At 44.3% G+C, this 19912-nt stretch overlaps 3 protein-coding genes across 3 annotated transcripts in view; 2 read left to right on the top strand and 1 right to left on the bottom strand.

Annotated features, from left to right (window-relative positions):
- The window catches only part of rpl27 (ribosomal protein L27), a 106671-nt gene that overhangs the window by 20889 nt on the left and 65870 nt on the right, over positions 1-19912 (bottom strand). The window lies entirely within an intron of this gene.
- slc25a39 (solute carrier family 25 member 39) lies at positions 659-7821 on the top strand. Its single transcript, XM_079282684.1, has 12 exons — positions 659-792; positions 2085-2190; positions 2749-2808; positions 3018-3068; positions 3504-3613; positions 3703-3770; positions 4126-4250; positions 4328-4501; positions 5276-5385; positions 5760-5841; positions 5928-6008; positions 6616-7821. The coding sequence occupies exons 2-12, from the start codon at positions 2094-2096 to the stop codon at positions 6732-6734; spliced, it is 1077 nt and encodes a 358-aa protein (XP_079138810.1). The 5' UTR covers positions 659-792; positions 2085-2093; the 3' UTR covers positions 6735-7821.
- On the top strand, positions 8400-11939 carry rpl3 (ribosomal protein L3). The gene is made up of 9 exons (XM_079281271.1): positions 8400-8419; positions 9265-9457; positions 9691-9859; positions 10202-10337; positions 10528-10714; positions 10809-11071; positions 11152-11247; positions 11343-11462; positions 11819-11939. Exons 1-9 carry the CDS (start codon positions 8417-8419, stop codon positions 11861-11863), a joined length of 1212 nt encoding a protein of 403 aa, XP_079137397.1. The 5' UTR covers positions 8400-8416; the 3' UTR covers positions 11864-11939.

Consider the following 19912-nt stretch of genomic DNA (forward strand, 5'->3'; position numbering starts at 1 on the left):
CTGGTTAAAAGAGAATAAATACAGTGTCTGTTACCTGTCTTTATTTGCATAATAAACAAAAGTGAACAGGGAAAATTGTGATGGTGCATTTGTAATATTGTAATGACTTACAATGGCTGGGTGAAGCTCCAGTTTCCTCCTTATTCTCATGCAAGGCACGGTAATGCCTTAGCATGGATGAGGTGTTGTTATTGTACCCCAACTCCTTGGAGCACAATAAACACCTCACCTTTGAATAAAATAAGAAACTGTGAAAAATACAGTTCTTGATAAGCAAACCTAATGTGTCTGAAATAGAGTTAGATTTAGCTTACCTTATTAGGAGTTATCAAATCAAAGTGTTCCCACACAGGGGAAATCCTCCTCTTCCTAGCTGGCTCCATCTTATCACTTATCCTTCTCTCCTCACTCTCCTAACTCGCCAAACTATCTCTCTCTCTCTAAACTCTCCAAACTATCCAAACTCTCAACTGACCGCAACTCTCCACCAACAACCCACATTTTGAATGGAGCCTGAGGGGTTTATATTGCTGTCAAACCTCCCGGCAAAATCTGAACCACTTCCCGAAGCAGTCACGTGGTACAGCCGGGCAGCGAGGCTTCGGACGTCATCATTTGTGGCTCCTCCCCTAAATGAAGCAAGCCTCGATACGCGCTTCGAGGAAACGCCCCCGACATGACACACGCTTCGAAGCGTGGACACATCTCGTAACATCACTAGTGGAAACGATTAACTGAAATGGGTGAAGAAGACGCTTCTATTTCACAACGACACGAGCAGCTAAAGTAGAGGTGAGCAACTGAACTGTAGCTAGCTAACGTTAGCTTCCCAGGCAGCGTTGTTTCGTTACACAAGCTAACGTTAGCTAGTTAGCTACCCAGCTAAATGTGACTTAAATGCTGACAGTTATCTAACCCTAACGTTACATGTTACATGTATGTATTTCATCACGTTTGTCATACTGACGTTGCATCCTCCTTAAGTGTGGATTAAGATCTAACGTTATTTTTATTGTATGTGTAGCTACGTGATCCTAGCTAGCTAGTGGTGGTAAAAAGAGGACAGAGTGTACTATCTTCACATAATACTGTATACGCAGCTAAACCGTTAGCTCTGTTGTTTCAGTAACGTGTGTGCTGTCAACATGACTGTCATGTAGGTTTTAACCAGAATGAGACGTGATGAAGGTCATCAACGTTGTGTGATTTACAGGTGAAGGTGACGGGAAAACATCCTGTAAGTTCAGGACACACGTGGCGACATGTTTGTGTGTTTGATTGATTCTTTTGATTTGATTCTTGGCTTGATGATTGGTGTGCGACAATAAACTTGCAATGGTTAAAGACATAATTTAAAAATAGAACAATTAGAATAAAATATGATAAACAAACAAATTAAGAGTCCGTTTAAAACATGTTATAAGTGTAGTAGAGTTGTGCAAAGGATGTGTAACTAGACTTTCTTTGGGGCATTTATTAGTTTATCTTCATTAGTTTTTGTTCCATATTAGTATTTATTGTTAATGTTTATTTATCTGCTACTACCCACTCCCTTCATTGGGAGGTGAGGCTCTCACTGGCTGTCTGCTGACATGCACATCCTAGATAAGCTATCACAATGTTTCAACGACTCCATTATAACAACTACGCCTCGACTTACCCAGCTCACATCCACCAAGGTCTGACTTTACTGCGCTGTAATAATTTAAATAAATAAGTTTCTGAATCACAACATTTATTTTATTCTTTAACTTCGATTATTGTACAAGAGGATGTCAAATGTGTACATATTGTAAAGTCCTCTGAGGCTAATTTGTGATTTTGGGCTATACAAAAATAAATTGAATTGAATTGTTGGATAACACTTTTTTTAACCAGATTTTAGTTGCTATGACAGAAACTCTCAGGAGCAGGTGTCACAAAATTCACAATCTGATATAACAGGACACAAACTGATCGTGTGGAGCACCAACACTCCTCTTGAGTTGTTCTACATAACAAGAAGACAAAGACAGAAAACAGAAGTGAAGTTTGGTTAAAGAACACATTGTTCTCACTGTGAGGGTTTATTTTTGTTCCGACAGGTGGGCAGGATGGGGGAGCGGGGCGGCGGCGGCTCTGTGGCTGCGATCTCTCCAGTGCAGCAGATGCTGGCTTCTGGCACTGGAGCCCTCCTCACGTCTATTTTTGGTGAGATCACGACAACAAAGAGTGGAAAAGGCAACTTAAGTCTGTTAAATTAGTTCTTTCCAATGCAGTTTTCCACAATGTTCTTGTCTTGTGCACACAATTGGTTTGTTGTCCCCAAAGTCTAACACTAAGTTGCCAGTTTTTTAGGTACACCAAGATAAAACAAAGAACTTTCTTCTTCATGAAAGTTACTGGCCATCATTATCCGTGCGCACTAGTATAACTGCATTTATAGATCCATCCTTGGTGTGTTTATCAACTAATACATCCCGTAAACAGTGCTGCCGTAGCTTACGCTCCCAGCACTCTTTCCATCCCCTCAGTCCCGACATTATTTGACAAACCGACCTTCTCCCCCCCAACCTGGAACAATCCACGGCAGGAACTGGAGCTATCCAGTATGTTTAGCCTACAATCATTGATCTAAGAGGGGAGGACTACTCTCAAACTGACCATGCTAACCTTCATTTGTACTGCAGGACTATTAGACTGCATTAGCTGTAGCTGAAGACTGATATAATCTATAATGTAATAATAATTACATTCATTTGTTCACAGTCACACCGCTGGACGTTGTGAAGATCAGGCTGCAGGCTCAGCAAACACCGTTGCACCACGGTAAGACGAGGAGCTTGTCTTCTTCTGTGGTTTTAGATCATAGATTAACTTGGTTGATGAAACACTGGCTTTGCTTGTAACAGCTGCTTGTGAGTGCCATCCTTGTGTACCTGGATGCTTTTCTAACCCCACGACACCTGTTCTTTGTTTCTTCACCTCTCTCCTCGGCCTTTATCTGTCCTGCTTTTTGCTTTTTTTTCCCTCCGTAGCTTTAGCCTGTGAATCTGCTCCGTGGGGCGGCGTCATCCGCCCTTCCAAGTGTAAGTATCTGACCCGCCGTCGCTGCATGCTGAAACTTCACCACAGTTGCACAAAAAACACAGTTGCCCAGCACAGCTTTCTGTGTGTGGAGGCACACGCTCACCTGACTAACATCTCTTGGCAATAAAAACAAAAATAACCCCTTTTTCCAAATAGATTCACGTCTTTCATGTGTATGCTTTTTGTCAATAGTTGTAAACCAGCTCTAAATAAACACACAAAGTAAGCAGTGACAAGGACAGCCCTGTGTTATCGTCTGAGTGACTCTGTGGTCATTGCCATCACATGTATCATTAATCAAATGGATCATATACTGTAAAACATGCTGATATTCAGACACTTGTTTCGGATGTTTTCGACATGTTATCTGGTGATTGCTGCGGCTCATACAGTATTCATATCCCTGCTGACCGCTGGTTGTTCGTCTCTCACAGGGAAATGCTTCCTGTATTGTAATGGACTGATGGATCACATCTACGTGTGTCAGAATAGAACCAGTCTCACCAGCTGGTACAAAACACCCACACATTTCAGTGGGACGCTGGTGAGTACAAGAACATCAGCGGCTTCGCTTTACCTCCAAAATGAATCAAAGTGTGCTAAGACGTGTTTGTTTGTCTGTTTATTCCACAGGATGCTTTTGTGAAAATCACTCGACATGAAGGACTCAGGTCTCTGTGGAGCGGACTGCCTCCAACTCTGTGAGTGTCTAAAATCAAGAAAACGTTCAGATGACTTGTGTTCAGGTTTGGCGGAGAGAGATAATGATGTCAGAGGCCAATCGATGTTTAATTCTGGTATTTAGTATTTTAGCTTTTTTCTACTTTGAGTGTTGTAATATAAAGTCTTTCTTCTGTAAATAGTTTAGAATGGAAACAGCATTTACAAATAGCTTCTTTGAAGGTTAAAGTAACAGTTTGACGTTTGGTTGTATGAGGTTCTTCTCCATAGTCGGTGTGTTACCAGACAGCAGTACCGGCACGAGAGCAAAGTACTGCTGGGGACGTATTATAGACACCTAAAAACATCAACAACGGTGTGTGTGTGTGTGTGCAGAGTTATGGCTGTACCTGCCACGGTCATCTACTTCACCTGCTACGACCAGCTGCGGGACTTCCTGAGGGTCGGTCTGGGTTTCCAGGGCAGCCTCGTCCCTCTAGTTGCTGGTGGTCTGGCCAGATGTAAGTCCATTAAAGCACACGTAGATATCCCAACTTCAGTGTGTCGAACGGGTTTTTGACTCCCGTGTGGTTTGCAGTGGGGGCCGTGACGGTGATCAGCCCTCTGGAGCTGGTCAGGACCAAGATGCAGTCCCGCCGGCTGCCCTACAGCGAGCTGCGGGTGTGTATCCGCTCGGCTGTGGCTCAGGACGGGCTGCTGTCGCTGTGGAGGGGCTGGGGACCCACCGTCCTCAGAGACGTACCCTTCTCTGGTGAGAGCAGCGCCACACGATGCCATATATAGTGATACTCAATGAGAAGAATCTCTGTTCCAGAGATAACAAATGCACAGTCTTTCAAACATTCATCCTTTGTGGACTTCAAATCTGGTTGGTACGGTGGAAGAATCTTCTCCTCCGTAGAAACTTATCAAACTTCTCCTGTAGCATATTTCACTCGACTGTTGCTGTTATTTCATATCTTCAGAACAGTCAGATCACGGCTGAATACACTGTTACCGTGTTGTACTATCTGCTTGTTTATAAATCTGATTTGGAAGTATGATTTGAAGCATATTTTTGCAAAACAAACTACAGTTTGAAACATTCTGAGCAGATGGAAAGACTGCAAAGCAGTAACTTAAGCTGCCGGAGTTTATGTGAATGTTTTTAGACTTTTTCCTGCCATGTGAACTTGTTTCTACAGCCACCTTTCAGGCTAACAGGTTGATTCTCTAAAAACTCAATAATACTCAGTATTTGTGTTCTAGAAGTACAGTATTGGTAGGAAAGAAAACATCTGCTTCACAGTTTCTCTCTAGTTTTCCTGCCATTATTCACAAACTTCTCTTGATGAGACTCGTCAAGTCAGTTTTATTTATTTAGCCCAACATCACAGAACACAGTGTTAGTGTGGACATCATATAAGACGTCCTCTGTCCTTAGAACCTCGAGTCAGATGAGGAAAACCTCTACAGAGTGTTAGCTGGCTGTCATGTGGAACAAAGCATCAAACGTCCGTGTGTGTGTGTGTGTGTGTGTTTGCAGCGGTGTACTGGTTTAACTATGAACTGGTGAAGGCCCGGCTGTGTGAACGGTCCAGAGTGACTCAGGCCAACTTCTCCATCAGCTTCACAGCAGGAGCCGTCTCTGGAGCTGTAAGTACTTCACCTCTAATGCACCTGTTCACCTGGTGCTGCAACCAGTCAACATGATAACGAGACAAAATGCATGACTCGATGTAATCCAACATATTTTCAGCTTGTACTCAAAGGAAGAACAAATACAATTACACCTTTGGAAACCCTGACTTGAACTGAGTGAACTGTATCACAATAACACTCAATTATCTGAAACAACAAGGTTCCAGCTGTGGGCAGTGAGTCAGGAGCTGACCCACATTCACGCTCTTCTGTTCCTACAATAATACAGCTGCTCATATGAACGGTTATCCGTCACACACGGATCAGTTTGAAGTGTTGCACCTGTGCACTGTCCGGTACACGACTGTTTCCTCTGTCATGGTGTCTAGATCGCCGCCATCCTGACGCTGCCCTTTGACGTGGTGAAGACGCGGAGACAGATCCAGCTTGGAGAGATGGATTCTCTGGGAGGTCTGCACTCAACATCTGTACTTAAGTGACATGTATTTATTCGTGTGTGTAGTGTGTTCTAAACAGTAACTTCCTGTTCCTCCTAGCGTCCTTAAAGAGAACAGCGTCCACATGGCACATGATGAAGGAAATATGGGCTGAGATGGGCTACAGAGGCCTGTTTGCAGGTACACACATATACCGGGTAGCACCAACAAGGATGTGTATTTAAATCATGGTTTCACTTTAAATCACCAGTATTAACTTCACTTCCACTGGAGGAGGTTTAGCCTGTAAAATGGCCTTTGAGATGGATTGAAGGAAAGTTCACAGACAGACATGCTGCTGCTGAAGTTCAGTAAGGAAACTGTTGAGGTGAACAGGAAGATTGTACCAACATGTCAAACATGGGAGTGAAAGAAATGCAGTTGGACCAGTTGAGTGGCGCTAGGCTAACAACTGTCTAGCACACAATACAAGGTTTTATAAAGGAATACAGAGCAGGTGGAAGTGAACTCTTCCCCCTCTATTATAGCATATTCACGAGGTCCTGACAGCATGCAAATGTATTTATTTATTTGTTCTGATTTGTGTAATTCATATTGATTAAATTATAACTTTGATTTCCTGCTTCATTTAAGATCTGGATTTAATCATTGTACATCTAGTTTATCTAAACTCTGAATCTAATCTCCGATTAAATGAATCCTTGTCGGTGAAACTCAACCTTACTGTCTTCTGTTATGTAATAAATAAACGCTTGCCAGTAAACACGTATGTGTGCGTTTCCTCCAGGTTTCATGCCCAGAGTGATCAAAGTGGCTCCAGCGTGTGCCGTCATGATCAGCACCTATGAGTTTGGAAAGGCCTTCTTCCAAGAGATGAACCTTGATCGAGAGCAACTGGGATCCTGAGTGGTTGTGTTTGCTGGCCGTTACATTATTATCGGGACAGCGAGAACAACGTCTCCTCAAACAGAAGCTTGAGGAACGGGCAGTGCCTGGGTTTGGTTTCATGTCAACATAAATGAAGAAGATTCACCCACATTTCACAGCTGCTCTCTGGAAATGTAAACACCGTGACGGTGATGAGACTTGAATGAACAATGAGCAGCAGGTCTGGAGACTGAGAGATTCTGTCCTGGACCACAGACTTTATGTGTGATGAACTTTAAACAGCTATCTTAAACTTCAGCGAGGGGACAAACTACATGAATACTGATGCACATTTTACAATAATAATGATAAATCTGTGGAGGACAGCGGCGTAAATGCTTGATGGGGAAATTCAAACCTTATTTAGGGCTTAAACTGCACATCAGTACTGTTGCATGATTCACAGGAAAACTTTCTAATTCCCACTTTTTTGCATTGCCCGAGTCTGACTGCGTGGCGTGCTGAGCTCCATTCAGCACAGGATCCAGATAATCTGGTCCACCCGGCATTCGCTTTACTGCATTCCTGAAGCAGTACAGCAAGATGTGTTTTGACATCCGAGTAGATTGCTGACAAATGTGTACTGGATAGATTTGATCGTTCGTAGCACTTTACATTTGCAAAGACAAGTTCTGTGTAATTTAATCAGACAGACGAGAACGTGTTTTTATGTTTAGTTGAGTGAAAGCCTCTTTTCTGTTCTCATACCTGGAGGAAACTACAGTCTACCAAACACAAAGCCTGATTAAGCACGCCCTCTCTGAAGATGCGTTTTCTTTGGTGCATGAATTTAGCATTTTATGCTATGATTATATTACAAGAGTTGAAGAAGATTTGAGCACGATTTTCTGTGGAAGCTGCTGCTGCCAGCTTCCTGATTCCACACCGATCGTCTTACATTTTGCAAAGACGTGACGTGAGGAAGTAAACAAGAGGCTTCCCAAACTTTCCCCCGGGGGCTTGCTGGTGATGAAATGATTTGAATTTACACTGGATCAAAAATATTACTGCCTTAACCTGAAAAGTGTAAAAGAATATGTATGAATGAATTGGTAATAAACTTTGAGACAGCTTGATTTTTATATCACGTGTGATTATTTTGTATTTAGGAGTTTGTAAATGACCATAATTTAACGACATGTACACCAGTTAGGATTGAGAAAGGCTATTGTACATAATATAGGGCATGCCAATAGTATAAATGAAATAAGAAAATACACAAACCAAACACCAAACTGTACATTTCATTAAATACACACACAAGTTCAAAGTAACTTTCAGTACAGTTGTATTAAAAAATGATTAAAACACAATGTTGATTCCTTGCTAATTTATGTGAAATACAGTGTGTATGAATGTACTGTACTTGATTGGGACAAATGTCATTCGATTAAAATACATATTTTTGTGTCGTCCAAGTAAATAACATAAAAGGTCGTAATATGTATTAGATGTATTGTTTCACGTATTTAGATGATTTGTAACATCAAACAGTGACATCTAGTGGCTGCTGAGTTAAAAAAAAACATCTTCTGAAATAAACCGGCGCGGGCCTTCTATCGTCTCTGAGGATAGTCTCGCCGACTCTCGCGATATTTGCGGTATATATATAGCAGCGTCGTGCCCTTAAGCAGGCCTCTTTGAATCGGATTCGAGACGAGATGGTGAGTCTTATATCTCTGCTTCTGGCGCTGTGGACGGATATCCATCGGGTATCTGACGCATCCGTCACATTTTACATATTGCAACCACTCATATTACTCTTATAAAATGTGTTTCTTACTGTCTTGGATATATTGTTGTGTTATTTCAGTCTGATATTTCAATAGTAGGGATTCAGACTTCGTCATGCCGGCAACATGGGATCCAAAATGGCAGCTTGACATAGGCAGCTACCTCTAATTTCAAACATAACTGGAACTATTATTGAACATTTAATTGTACTAAATAGTGGCTACTGAACTAAAGCTTGAGACTTCTCGATTTTTGTCAGTTTGACAACCATGCATGGGAAACTTCAAACCACCTTTAGGGCTTAAACTGCACATCACTACTGTTGCACCATGCCAATAGCTTGGTTAGCAGTTTCCTTGCAATTTACTGAAAGGTTAGCTATGTTTTTAGCTTTTTATTTTTTTTTAATATAGCGTTACTGTCCTGCATGTTGTAAGCTTCCCGGCACTGATCGTAACCTGGTTCAGTCTTCAGTGTGAACATTGGGTTCCATTCCAGTGCTATAGTGATGCTCCGGTGAGGCAGGGGAGCAGTGCCTTGTGCTTGCTCCCTGTTCACTCTCTGGAAACAAGTGGCTGCTCTGAGCAGACTCATGGACCTCAACGTTTTAGCATACAACTGAATTTTGTGTTTCTTCTTCTCACAGTGATCGACGACATAACAATGCATGTTAAGCTAGCCATACTGTGTCCGAGACCTAATGGCTTAAAGCTAAGTCACGTGGGGTAGCATAGCTGTTAGCTCAGTGCTAACGTAAACTGTTTGTTCCCTTCAGTCTCACCGTAAATTTTCGGCTCCTCGCCACGGATCCCTGGGCTTCTTGCCCCGCAAAAGGAGTCGTCGTCACCGGGGTAAGGCCAAGAGCTTCCCCAAGGATGACCCCACCAAGCCCGTGCACCTGACTGCCTTCCTGTGCTACAAGGCCGGCATGACACACATCGTCCGCGAGGTCGACAGACCTGGCTCCAGTGAGTGGAATCTGATTAAAATGATTATGAACGTAATTAATAAGGATCTTACAAGTCAAGTTAAATATTGGTCTGTCTATGATGAGTTTCTCGACGGGCGGACATAATGGGCTTTAAACCCTTGCTGAATGTCGAGCACTGAGCGCAGTCCATACCAATGAATGGTGAACACTAGTACTTAAACAGATCTTGTCACACGTGTAACGCTTAACTTTTGTATTTTTGCTCTGCAGAGGTGAACAAGAAAGAAGTGGTTGAGGCCGTGACCATCTTGGAGACGCCTCCCATGATTGTGGTCGGCGTTGTGGGTTACGTCAACACACCCCGTGGCCTGCGGTCCTTCAAGACCATCTTCGCCGAGCACGTCAGTGACGAGTGCAAACGTCGGTTCTACAGGAACTGGTGAGACTAACGCAAGAATTTTAAGTATATGAAGTGAGTGTTAGTTGCCCAGTGGAAATGATGTAAGATCTGTGTTTTCACTGAGTGAGTCTAACATTACGGTGGCCCCTCTGGCAGCTCCGCTCAGGTGCCCTGTGCCCTGATGAGCTCCGGGCTCCTCTGGCCAGTGGAAAGTGCTTCTTAGAAACTGCGCCATGAGCCGAAAAATAGCTGGTACAGCACCCCTGTCCACATGGAGGGGGAGGGCGACTAGCTATGCACTGTGTTCTTCCGCTGGCCCTCTTCTCGGGGTTATGAAGGACCAGTGCCAACCTCTGTCCTCTCTACGCTGCGTGCTCTCAGGTACAAGTCCAAGAAGAAGGCTTTCACCAAATACTGCAAGAAATGGCAGGACGACGAGGGCAAGAAGCAGCTGGAGAAGGACTTTGCTTCCATGAAGAAATACTGCCAGGTCATCCGCATCATCGCCCACACACAGGTTAGTATTGTTATTAGGTTAGCCTGTTTTCTGTCTTGTCAGTGATGAGACCACGGATCTTGCGTCAGGCATGGCGCCCGACACATATGAGGAGATCTTTCCATGCTGCCTTCCTTCTGAGACTACACTGCTAAACATGTCGCAGTACAGATTAATGTCTCTGTTCTGACCTGCGTTAATATCGTTGCAGATGCGTCTGCTGCCCGTGAGGCAGAAGAAGTCTCACCTGATGGAGGTGCAGCTCAATGGTGGAAGCATCTCAGACAAGGTGGACTGGGCCCGCGAGAAGCTGGAGCAGGCCGTGGCCATAAACACCGTCTTCACCCAGGACGAGATGATCGACGTCATTGGTATCACCAAGGGCCACGGATACAAAGGTAAGAGCAGTTTATAGAGTTGTAGGCTTTATTAGCTTAAATGATGAGCTGTGTATCCATTCAGAAATAACTAAAATCGCTCTCGTCCTCCCAGGTGTCACCAGCCGTTGGCACACAAAGAAGCTTCCCCGCAAAACCCATCGTGGTCTGCGTAAGGTTGCCTGTATCGGAGCCTGGCATCCTGCCCGTGTGGCCTTCTCTGTTGCGCGTGCTGGTCAGAAGGGTTACCACCACCGCACAGAGATCAACAAGAAGATCTACAAGATTGGCCAGGGCTACCACACCAAGGACGGGAAGCTGGTGAAGAACAACGCCTCCACAGAGTACGATCTGTCCAACAAGAGCATCAACCCCCTGGTGAGTGACTGATGATCCCGTACTTCAGTTCATGCAACTTTTACTCGATGGAAACTCACTGTCCCCCTTTATTATTACAGGGTGGATTCGTCCACTATGGAGATGTGACCAATGACTTCGTCATGGTGAAGGGCTGTGTTGTTGGAGTCAAGAAGAGGGTTCTGACTCTGCGCAAGGTGAGGACACATTGTAGTGTTTATGACATATTTCCCCAATGGCCTCCTGTGTACCTGCAGCTAGTGTTACACTTCATTGTTTCTTCCTCTTCCAGTCTCTGCTGGTGCAGTCCAGCCGGCGTGCTTTGGAGAAGATCGACCTAAAGTTCATCGACACCACCTCAAAGTTCGGTCACGGCCGCTTCCAGACCGCCGAGGAGAAGAAGGCGTTCATGGTACGACTTACTCGAGCCTTCATGTGCATAACATCTATTTTCCTAGTCAACGCTGAGATACGTGTGAACAAACTATGAGCCCCAAATGTGATGTCGCACACATGGTGGTAACAAATCCTAAACGTAGCATTCTCCTACATGTGTAAGTTTCCCTGCACTGATCGTAACCTGGTTCAGTCTTCAGTGTGAACATTGGGTTCCATTCCAGTGCTATAGTGATGCTCCGGTGAGGCAGGGGAGCAGTGCCTTGTGCTTGCTCCCTGTTCACTCTCTGGAAACAAGTGGCTGCTCTGAGCAGACGCATGGACCTCAACGTTGTAGCATAAAACTGATTTCTGTATTTCCTCTTCTCACAGGGACCACTCAAGAAGGACCGCATCGTCAAGGAAGAGACTGCATAAAGTCCTCGGGTGTCTCTGCTTTGACTACCACCTTCACCTTTCTGCAGAGTTGTTTAATAAAAAGAAAAAAACAAAAGATTGTCTTTGCAGTTTTTATTTAATTGATTTTATATGTAGATAAATGTATTTGCTGTAACTGCTAATATTGTCCAATGGGATGAGTTTAGCATGGATGCGCTCAACATGAGTCAGTGTTTATGGAAAGTTGTGTATTGTCTTTCAACTTGTATACATATACCATTGGCTCACGGAAGTCTTATCAAAAGATGAAAACTTGTGACTCTACAACACTAAAGTAAAAATGCCAATTCAACTTTTAAAAGCAATAGTATACTACTCGCTGCAAAAATGTCTCACTCATTTTTAAATGATGCTGACGTGGCTCTGATTTTCAGAACTCTAGTACGGCTCCAGAGTCCTGATTTGATCCTTTTCAATATAATCTACAGAAACCATAGAGCCAAAGTGATTCTTTAGGTTGCTATTGTCTGACCAGTAAGACCTAAAAATTATTACATTTGGGACAGCTGGATCTATGAAATGTTGCATTTTACATATAAAAACTTCAGTCTGTTAAAATAGTTATCATTTCAGTTTTTTACTGTTGGGCAGTTAAATTTTAAACCTTTTTAACATTTGTAAAGTATAATCTGAGTGGAGTAAAAGGACATCATAGCATGAAAAGGAAATACCCAATGACAATACAAGCGCGTGAGATGTGTGCTGGAGTCAACGTACTTGGCATCTCACAGAGCTCGTGCGACGGGCCTCCTGTGCGGCAGCTTCAAGGTCGACCTCGGCTGTGACGAGCGCAGCACAACTGGACAGCGAGACGCCGGGTTTAGCTAACATTGCATGTTTTAGCCGGTTCCATGTGTCCTTGAGCTATTCGGCTGACAACAGAACTGTTGGCCGTCACGGTGCAGTAATTAAGCCCCGACATCATCCATTCTGACTCATCACTGCCAAAACAAACCACTTCAGCAGGTAATGAGGACCCTGAGAGGCCACCGCAGGCCCCTTGGATGTCCTGCAAAACGCCTCCCTGAGACATCTCTGCATAATATTCAGCACTCTTAGCAGAAATGTGGATTTCCTGAAAGGATTTTTTCAAGGTCCCACCTATTAAGCCGGCGCTGAGGGACAGTCGCTCTCCTTTTGAGCAACCTTTCAAGGGTTTTACGTTTTCGCCACCGAAGCAGAAAATATCCTCGAAAGGACACTTGTGATGAACTGAGGTACCCGAAAATAAAGTATCAGTGCATGTATGAGGGGGGAGCGGGTGAGGCCTGTGTCACTGTGGCCAGAGGACAGTCATGGAGATGGCCCCGCTGTTGCGTAACAACCTCCAGAGGCTCTGACCTCTGCCCTGCTGCAGAGCTGCACTTCAAAGCTCCCACACAGCTCTGCTTTACATAATACCCCCCCCCCCCCCTCCTGCTAAATGTGACCGTTAACGGCGCAGAGTTACGCCGTTAATTGCTCCCTCTGTCCCGTTCAGGTGAGTTTTCGGTGTCCCAGCAGAAGCTCTCTTTATGATCTCGTGCATCTGCTCAAACAGCATCTCTGTGCACTTTTCATGAAGCCCCGTCTCCTCCATTCCCCTCTATTAGTTCAGTCCTCCATCATCTCAAATGAGCTCTGCTCAGAGCCCAGGACCAGCGAGGCAGACTGGGGCACATAACTAAGTTTTAAGACTTTAAAGTCCTGGTTCTCAGCAATAATAAACTGTAAATGAATCAGTTTAATACACAAATGCCTAATAAACAACATGAAATAATGTCAATCAATAGCTGCTGTTTGTAACTCTAAACGTCCTATGGACAGATGAGACAACGGGCCCTGGACTGAGACATGTAACTCAGGAGCAACACCCCCAATCATTTAGTCTCCCTTTGTTGTCATTCTGTGTGTCTTCCAGGTTGTTTTGTCGTATCTGTGGTTGTTTTACTTCACTTTCTTGTCATTTTGCATCTTTTTGTGGTTATTTAGTTTGACCTTGTACTCGTTTAATTCATGCTCATCTTGTGTCTTCTTGTGGTGGTTTAGTTTCCCTTTATCATCATTTTGCATCTCCGTGGTTATTTTACACATCTGTGTTTTTTGTCGTTATGCAGCAATTTGTGTGGCTTTTGTGTCTCTTTGTTGTCATTCTGCATGTCTTCAAGGTTGTTTTGTGTATTGTGGTTGTTTTACTTCACTTTGTTGTCATTTTGCATCAATTTATGGTCATTTTGTATCTTTTTGTATAGTATTCCTTTATTGTTTGTTTGTTTAGGTCAGTGATTCTCAACTGGTGGGTCGTGACCCAAAAGTGGGTCATGGACCCATTTTCAGTGGGTCGCAGGCCTTTGCCTGACAAAAAAAAAAGTGATTTTATTTTGAAGGGCATTTTTTATGCAGCGGAATTATTCCTGCATTTACGGCACTTGTTCAGCGGTGCAGGAAAAATACCGACCAATGTGTTGTGAATCACATCACGTGATGAAGCTCAGCCAATCAAATATGAGTATTCTGACAAGTTTCCTGACTTGAGTGAGATGTTCACACACCGTGACACACGGGGAGAGACGAGGAAACAGACAGCAGAGCAGGACTGTTGAGCTGTGGGTTGTGAAAGTCAAATCATAGGACGATCTCCAAAAGAGAGAAACGTCCAGTGAGACCAGAGTCATTAGACTGACTGGACAGACTCATAGAGGTGAATTCTTCAAACACTAATATCTCTTTTTGGAAGATGAGAAAAATATAATGTTGTGGATTTTTCACTTCACCCTGAATGGACTGAGTTTAAAGCTGCAGCGCAATTCAGTGAAAATATTTTTTCTAAATTGAATTTCATTACGTAATTTATTTTTTAATCCAGCTGTTATTTTACTTGAAATGAGAAGAACATGTATTCATGTATTTCTCATCCATCCAGTTAAATTTGAAAAATGAGAATATTTGTTAAAATACAATTGATGTGTACTTTCTTTATTTGATTTGACAGTTGTTTACTACACAGAGACGTTACTACTACTAGACGTATTGAATATAGATATACCCAAATTATATATATATATATATATATAATTATATTATAATTATATATATATATATATATATATAATTTGGGTGGTGGGTCCCGGATTGTCATGAAGTGGTGATGGTGGGTCCCGCAGCCAGACCAGTTGAGAACCACTGGTTTAGGTGTTATGTTTTGTAATTTTGTGGTAGTTTTGTGTCTCTTTATTGTCATTCTGCATCTTTTGAAGGTTGTTTGTGGTCCTATTGTGGTCATTTTGTAGTCATTTTCATGTCCTTATAGTTGTTTGCTTGACTGTCCAACAAGAAATGTCAACAGTCACTTCATCTGGAGGATCAGTGATCCATCCATGACACTAACAAGCCACCCGAGGGGCCGGCTGTGGCTCAGGTGATAGAGCTGGCAGTTTGATTCCTCGGGCTCCTCCAGGTATTGTAAAGTGATTTTAGTGGTTGGAATATAGAAATATAGATAAAAGCAAGTCCATTCACCGTTTACTTATCACCGCTTGACTCTGGTACGGGGGCTTTGGGGGGGCCCCGGCCCCGCTCCTCATCGGTTCAGTCCTTTATCATCTCAAACGAGCTCTCCTCAGAGCCAGGAATGAATGAAGCGTATTATCTGTGTCTCTACGTTATGCGACTGCGTGTGTGTGTGTGTGTGTGTGTGTGTGTGCTTGCGCGTGCGCTATCCTGCAGTGGAACCTCCAGTCCAGTCCTGAGGTAGCAGCTGTTGCTAGTGGGACAGCAGCCAGGTAACCAGGGTGCATGCTGGGACAGCAGAGAGGAGGGCCAAGCGTTTGAGTTATGTGAGTGCGTGTGAGTGTGTGCATCAGTGTGTTGGTGTGTGTCCTGGCATCGCCGCCGGCCGGCTGGCACAGAGTCAGCGGCGGGCCGTCCTGCAGAGCGAGGGAAGCGGCTGCTGCTGCTGCAGCGCGGCGTCTGACAGGAGGACAGACTGTCGGAGGCCACAGGCTCGGCCACCAGTGGGCGAATGGTGACTATCTGACTGATCGTCTGTTAGGATCTGTTATCCTGCCTGGACTGAGTGGAATTGAATTGAGTGTTGGAGTAATACATCGATCGATTGATAATTAATCAACAATTCTGTTCGTTGAAACCACCTTCTGACAATGCGCAAAGGGCTACATCAACACAAATGTCTGCAAAAGTTGGACCACATTTAAGGGTTATTTCTGTATTTGTGTCTGTGCTCTAAGAAATGTATTAAACACAAATACCACATTATGGCTCCAGCTCCACAAATATAACATTTGCTTTGTATCAGTGATTGAATGATTGGCTTCTAAACAACAGCTTGTATTAATTGTTTTGGCTACATTTTCAACAAGAGGATTTGAATAATATTTCATACTCTTTTTACTAGAACCGAGTCTCGACACAAGTCATGATGTAAACAGGTGGAAATAACTAACAAAGGAACATTTTTTCCTTCAGAAGATGAATGGGGTTTTGTGCTGCTTTTGAATGCAGATCATTCCCATCCACATCACATGTAGCACTGACTAAAGCTGTGTTTGGTCACAAAGAAGGCATTCGTCCTCTGTGTGAATGTGAGCGTTCCTCTCGGGCCTGCCAGACTGCAGCTCCTGCACCCCTGCACTGTGGCATCAGTATTCCAGGCCCGTTCGTGGACACAGCGTTCCCTGAGCCGACGGAGGCAGCCCCTTCTCTCCGTCGCCCATCACACCACCAGAGGGCAGAGCAAAGCGCTCCGTTTGCTTCACGCATCCCAAAGCACTTTGTGTGCTGTAGCCTACTTTGGTCCCTCCTCTTCATCTCTCTTTCTTCTTCTGCCTCTTCATTTTTCTAAACTGCCCTCTATTCAGAGCTGGACTTAAAAGCTTCAGATGATTTGTAAAATAGCAGCGGCGTAGCTCAGACTCCATATATTTTTTATTCAGGAAATGGTGAAGCTCCACGCTGCTTGTATCAGCAGAGGGGTTGATGTGAATGTGTCATGTCAGACTATGTTTGCTCCAGTGATTTTTTTTTCCCCTTTCTCTTTCAGTTGGTTGACCGTGCTTATAGCTCTCTGTTGCCATTCAACTCTGCATGACCCAAAATAACCCGGGGTGAGCGCAGTCAGCAACTGTTCTCTGGTCAGCACACACACACGCACACACACACCCACACACACACACACACACACACAGGCTTGCACATGCAGATTCAGTGTTTGCACGCAAAGGAAAAAGATAAACATTCCTCCGACAAAACTCCACACACACATTTCAGGTTGCGTTTTGTTGTCCGGAGCGGTAATCCGCAGTGAACGTCGAGCACTGCAGCCTCCTTTCTCGGTGGCTTACAGTTGGCGGTGGCTTCGGAGGCTTCGGGTGACCACACAGCTCCCATGGGTGCTCGCTCGCTCTGTCCCAGAAGGCTGTTGTCCAGTAAAGTCAGAGACAGGTCATCCGTCGGTTTGACGTGAGGTTATGTAACCTCCCAGCCTGCCAAAACTCAAAGCCGGGCTCGGGCAGAGAGAGTGTTTGATATTCATGGCCAGGAGGAGACAGTGTGTTCCTCCTCACCCCGATACCCCCCCTCCAGTGACCCCACCCCAACATCCACCACCAGGCGGTTCCCTCCACTTCTCTGATCACATGGCACTGCAGAGACACTTTGATCGCTACAGCAGGAGAGGGAGAAGGAGGGAGGGAGGGAGGGAGGGAAAGAGGGAGTCAAAGGCAGGAGGAGAACAAGGGGTCAAGTGCTGGAGAGGAGAGACCTGGTGATGAAGCCTGATTCTCCCCATCTACTTGCACCAGCCCTGCCTCCTAAAAGTTACGATCCCAAAACAAAACTGCATTGTGAATTATGTTTGGAAGGAAATATATTTTGTCGTAGACTATGTTTACTGTTGACGTGTCAGTTTCCAATCAGTCTGCGGAAGTTAGTTGAAGTGTCTTAAACTCTCTGCATTCTCTCTAATGTCCACCAGGGGGCGACTCCTCTGGTTGTATAGAAGTCTATAGAAAATGACTCTACTTCTCTCTTGATTTATTCCCTCAGTAAACATTGTAAACATGAGTTTATGGTCTCACTCTCTAGTTTCAAGTCTTCTTCAACACAGCATGATGTTCATTTAGTACATTCATTTAGTATAAAGCGGAGTGTGCTTTAGGGCGTGGCTACCTTTTGATTGACAGATCGCTACCAGAGCCATATATGGCATCTTTGCGTCACTCTGCATTCCAAATATGGCCAAGAAGGCTTCAAAACAGCAGACCAAAAACAAATAGGTGACGTCACGACGACTACTTCCACTTCTTATGTATAGTCTGTATTCAGGAGTAAGCTGGCAGAAGGGTCAAAAACGGGGCTTTTCATTTTAAGCCAAAACATTGTGTTTGAAAGTAAGTAGTAATTCTTCTTCTTCTCAGAAAATCGTTCAAGACCTTATTTTATATTCTCAAATGTTAAAGATTGTTAAGGCCCAGAAGTGAATTACACAACACATACAAAAATACACAGAAGAAGACCAGAGGAGAGGTTTCCCCCGTCTCTCGTCCTATTTACAGTAAATGACACTTTGTGCCCTCCAGCAAACAGAGCATGGAAATCTGGCCTCTGAGCATTGTGGGCCCCCGCTCCGGCTGGCGGCTACAATATCATTAGCATTAGTGCTGCAGCTCTCGCCCTGACCCTCCCTGACATCACTGTCCAACTCTGTTAGCCTGCCAAAGAAACAAACAAAAAAAAAGAGCATTGACTCTTCAAGGGCATGTCTCGCTTCCTCTGGACTCCAGCTCCCCTCTGAGGAGGAGGAGGAGGAGGAGGAGGAGGAGGAGGGTAAATTCCATCTCACACCTACAGAGTGAATCAACCTGCCATGAACTGGATGGAACATAACACAGATTAATATCACTTGCACCTTTTAGTCCAGTGATTGTTCAGTATATTCAGATAAATCGATGTTGTTTTGCACCATTTTTAACTGTTTGTCACTCCGAACCAGTGACACTTAATCTGGTGTCCCAGCAAATAGTTTTACAAGCAATCTTTGATCGAATTATTTCCTCGTAGCCTGCAACCCCACAAAATAAAAGTCATCCTGAAGCATCGTACATGGGGCCTTAGAACACCTAATTTAAAAGATTAACAACTCCCCAAATTGGAAAACAGGGCACAACTTCCAATCTGTGATCGCACAGCTAATGTCTGGTTTCACAGACCTGCTGTCCAGTTGATCCAACTCACAGAGAAACATGTGACAAGTGGAAGAAGTTATGAGAGAGAATACAGAGAGACAAAAGGGAGAGGATGCGCCAAAGAAGAGGCCAGAAGAGAGAGAGAGAGAAAACACGGACTTCTTCATGAAACATATGATGTGAGATTCAGACACCTGCACAGGGGCCAGGTGCTGCTTCATGAGAAAACCAGTATCTCTAAGCCTCCTCCCCAACACACACACACACACACACACACACACACACACACACACACACACATGCACACACGCACGCACGCACACACACACACACACACACACACACGCACACACACACACACACATACACACACGCACGCACGCACACACACACACACACACACACACGCACACACACACACACACACACACACACACACACACGCACACACACGCACACACACACACACATACACACACACACACACACACACACACACACACGCACGCACGCACGCACGCACACACGCACGCACGCGCGCACACGCGCACACGCACACGCACACGCACGCACACACACACACACACACACACACACACACACACACACACACACACACACACACACACACACACACTTTCTCTTTAATGTAATCCGGGCTTGTAAAATGACTTCTGCTTATGAATTCTGAATAAAGATGGCCATACATTTAAAAAAGCCCAATTCATTTAGACTGCTACGTTGACATATTTTCCCCCTCAAATTTATGGCGAGCGGCTTGTGTCCGTGAACTCAGATAATGGCAAATCAGGATCTCAGCACTTTTTCTAATAGAAACTTTTTCCTT

The sequence above is a fragment of the Melanostigma gelatinosum genome (assembly GCF_949748355.1).
Source record: "Melanostigma gelatinosum genome assembly, chromosome: 13".
Classification (NCBI taxonomy): Eukaryota; Metazoa; Chordata; class Actinopteri; order Perciformes; family Zoarcidae; genus Melanostigma; species Melanostigma gelatinosum.